Source organism: Zerene cesonia, chromosome 13, assembly GCF_012273895.1.
Source record: "Zerene cesonia ecotype Mississippi chromosome 13, Zerene_cesonia_1.1, whole genome shotgun sequence".
Taxonomy (NCBI): domain Eukaryota; kingdom Metazoa; phylum Arthropoda; class Insecta; order Lepidoptera; family Pieridae; genus Zerene; species Zerene cesonia.
In genome coordinates, this window is record NC_052114.1 from 7,051,380 (window position 1) to 7,054,663 (window position 3,284).

The 3,284-nt window shown below is 38.3% G+C and overlaps 1 protein-coding gene across 1 annotated transcript in view; it reads left to right on the forward strand.

Moving 5' to 3' along the window:
- Positions 1-3,044, forward strand: part of LOC119831317 (extensin-3-like) — a 7,434-nt gene extending 4,390 nt beyond the window's left edge. The window contains exons 4-5 of the mRNA XM_038354620.1: positions 2,262-2,634; positions 2,720-3,044. Coding sequence (XP_038210548.1) covers positions 2,262-2,634; positions 2,720-3,013 — 667 coding nt within the window. The 3' untranslated portion in view covers positions 3,014-3,044. The remainder of the gene's footprint in view (positions 1-2,261; positions 2,635-2,719) is intronic.
- Positions 3,045-3,284: the final 240 nt, after the last annotated feature.

Consider the following 3,284-nt stretch of genomic DNA (forward strand, 5'->3'; position numbering starts at 1 on the left):
AGCAAGCCGCCGCTCCTCTCCTCCTCAAGGCTCCCGTCTACGCCGCCGCTCCTGCTCACCAATACTACCACTAAATAAAGAACAAAAAAATGTTAATAAATTATTTATTAAAATATAAAGTACAAATTAATTTTTGTTTGTTTTATTGTTTGTGGTATATTTCTGAAAAATATAAGCGAATTGATGATATGCTACAACAATGTTTAATGTATTAAATTGCTGGCTTTTATGTTGACGATATTGTTAAGATTCAATCGAGGTATCACTATAAAACTTCCATATATAAAGATAATATATTAAAGTGTCCAGAAATTGCTAATTTCAAAACAAGGAAAGATAAATATTAGTTTAAAGGATATGGTATATTTAAGCAAAAATGTAGAATCATTTTTGACAAAAAACAAAATCGCCTTCAAATAGTCAGAAATAGACCAAATTTAAAGTAAAAGCAGGTTTCAAATAGAACAAGAATCGTAAATATCGGTGCTTCCCGTTAAAAGTTATGAGGTAACACAAACACAATGGAAAATACAGTCGAATTGATTACCTTCGCCTTGTTTGAAGTCGGTTGATTATTCGCAATTTAGGAAATTACATCCTATTAGATGTTTTTATTTCCATATGATACATAGTATAGCTATACATTTTCAAATTATATGTATTTTTTATCATAACAATGACTAACTTCCAACAAGTGCATCCTATAAATATATACAATATATATATGGCCTGTTGGCCTTGCTTTATTGATTCTTCTGAAATTTTGTACAGTTTCTTATAACTACAATGATAGTACAATGATCTTTTGGCACTAGGTGACACTGACAGGTTTGGCGTGGTGTGGGTGTGAAATAAAGATTGTATATAACAATACAGAAATTCTCCTATGTATTAGGGAATTTAGAAACGAAGCCGTTAAGCCAATTTTCTAGCTTTTAGGACATTTTAACAAAGGTCATCCTGCGTCTATACATTGTTCGCCTAAGAATCAACAGTGATGAAAACTACTTTTCTAAGTTGGATAGGATATGTATTTGGATGTAAGAATAATAATTTTTCATGAACTCTAGTGTGATCTTTTTTATAAGCAAACATCGTTAAGCATTTGAGGTAATGTTTTATTGTTAAATTTGTTTCTATGAAACATTTATGTCATCGCTATCGTTTGTCTGTGGTCTTACTTAAACTTCTGTTTATTGCAGTTACATGTTTGTGTAATTCGATCAAGATAATTTATACGAACTTTAAAAGACGATAAAACCCCCTCAATGATCTATTAGAACATGTAAACATTAGAAGTAAACGGACTTGTCTTCTCTCATTGTTACTGTTTGTTAATATACCGCAAAGATATGGCCGGTTGCAATATTCGATTTTAATCCAAAATCAAAAGGTTGCAATAGATTATTCGTTGTACATTGCCGCCTCATTTCAATGAAACGAAAAAGCAATCAAAAGTAACCGTGTATTCGAAAACGTTATTTTTCAATTTCCATCAACAGATTATGGATAGTTCGACATTGACACTCAGCGTTAGTAGAAAGTGTCGTCCAGACACTGTCCTTAAAAAAATGTATATGTAACGAATATTAGTAGGGTAAAGAATTCTTTCCCGGGGTCCGTGGGTATCTATGCAAGATTTCCCCACTATAAAAAAGGGTAAAACAATTACTAAGGATATTAAAAAAAAATAAATACATAAATTAGGCATGTCCGTCTGTCTGTTACAATGTGTGTCGTGTTGTATTCGTAACATCCGTTTTTGTAACCGCCGCGGTATGTCTTGAGATTGTAATTATAATAATATAGCTGAAATATCAGAATAAGGCTGAGCTATATAAATACTTGATTGAGTTCATCCGCGTATGAAAGCGCGCGGCGTATTAGTGTATATTTTATAGCATATTTTATTAAATTTAACTGAAGTCCGCTCATGTAGTAAATTAATTATTAGCATGGAAATATTATACTTGAGAACCTGGTACTTTAAGTTTTGCGTAATGTGCGTAAAAGAAATTCCTATCCATGAAAGTAATTTTATGAATGGCAAACTATGGTCACGATAGTAGCCCAGGGCAAGGTTTCGCATACCGTACAAGTTAACTGTATATCACGCAAGCAAGTATAAAACTGGCTACTTAATTTTAAGTAATGCATTCTGACAACTAAACAGATACAAGCAACATGTTCTCTAAAGTAAGTGTAGTCTATGGTAAATGTTAAAGCCACTGCCAAAAAGTTATAAGTTATATTCCTGCCAGTATAGTCAATAATATGTCATTTTATTTTCAGTTGGTCGTACTCTGCGCATTCGCAGCCGTGGCCTCAGCCGGCCTTGTGCCCGCTGCCGTGCACTACTCTCCAGCTGCAGCCGTCTCTTCTCAGAACATCGTCCGCCATGACCAGCACCAGGCTAAGCTGGCCTATGCCGCTCCCGTCGCCAAGTTCGCCGTAGCCGCTCCCGCTGTGTACCACGCCGCCCCCTCCTCCGTGTACCACGCCGCCCCCGCTGCCGTGTACCAAGCCGCTCCTGCCCCAGTGTACCACGCTGCCCCCGTCCCTGTCGCCTACCACGCCGCTCCCGTGCACTATGCCGCCCCCGTCGCTAAGGTCCTCGCTCAACCTGAGGAATTCGTGAGTATCCCTTTGATTTAGATTCACAGAATTTGCAATTAACAAATACAAATCACACAATCTCATTGCGTTGTCTGCATTCCAGGCTCACCCCAAATACGAGTTCTCTTACGCCGTCTCCGACCCCCACACCGGTGACGACAAGCAACAGCAGGAGGTCCGCGACGGCGATGTTGTGAAGGGCTCCTACTCGTTCCACGAAGCCGACGGCTCCATCAGGACCGTGGAGTACTCCGCCGACGACCACAGCGGCTTCAACGCGGTCGTGCACAACACCGCGCCCACCGCCGCCCCCGTCGTCTACAAGCAAGCGGCCGCTCCTCTCCTCCTCAAGGCTCCCGTCTACGCTGCCGCTCCCGCTCACCAATACTACCACTAACTGATACATTGTTGTAATACTATTTATTGAAATATATTTTTAAATACAAATTCATTCATTTTATTGGTTTAAAGTGATATAGGAAAGTAGATACTCAAAAAATCAATGCAGACCGCGGAAAACTGTTTTCTTTTTACTTCAGACCTCGACTTTTTTTCCAACTAATTGTAATCCACCTAACAAGCCTATGTCAATCCCATCATTGAAGGATTTTTTTCTATTAGAGTTTTTGTCATTTTTTGCAGCTTGTCAGTTCGTTAAACGTTATATT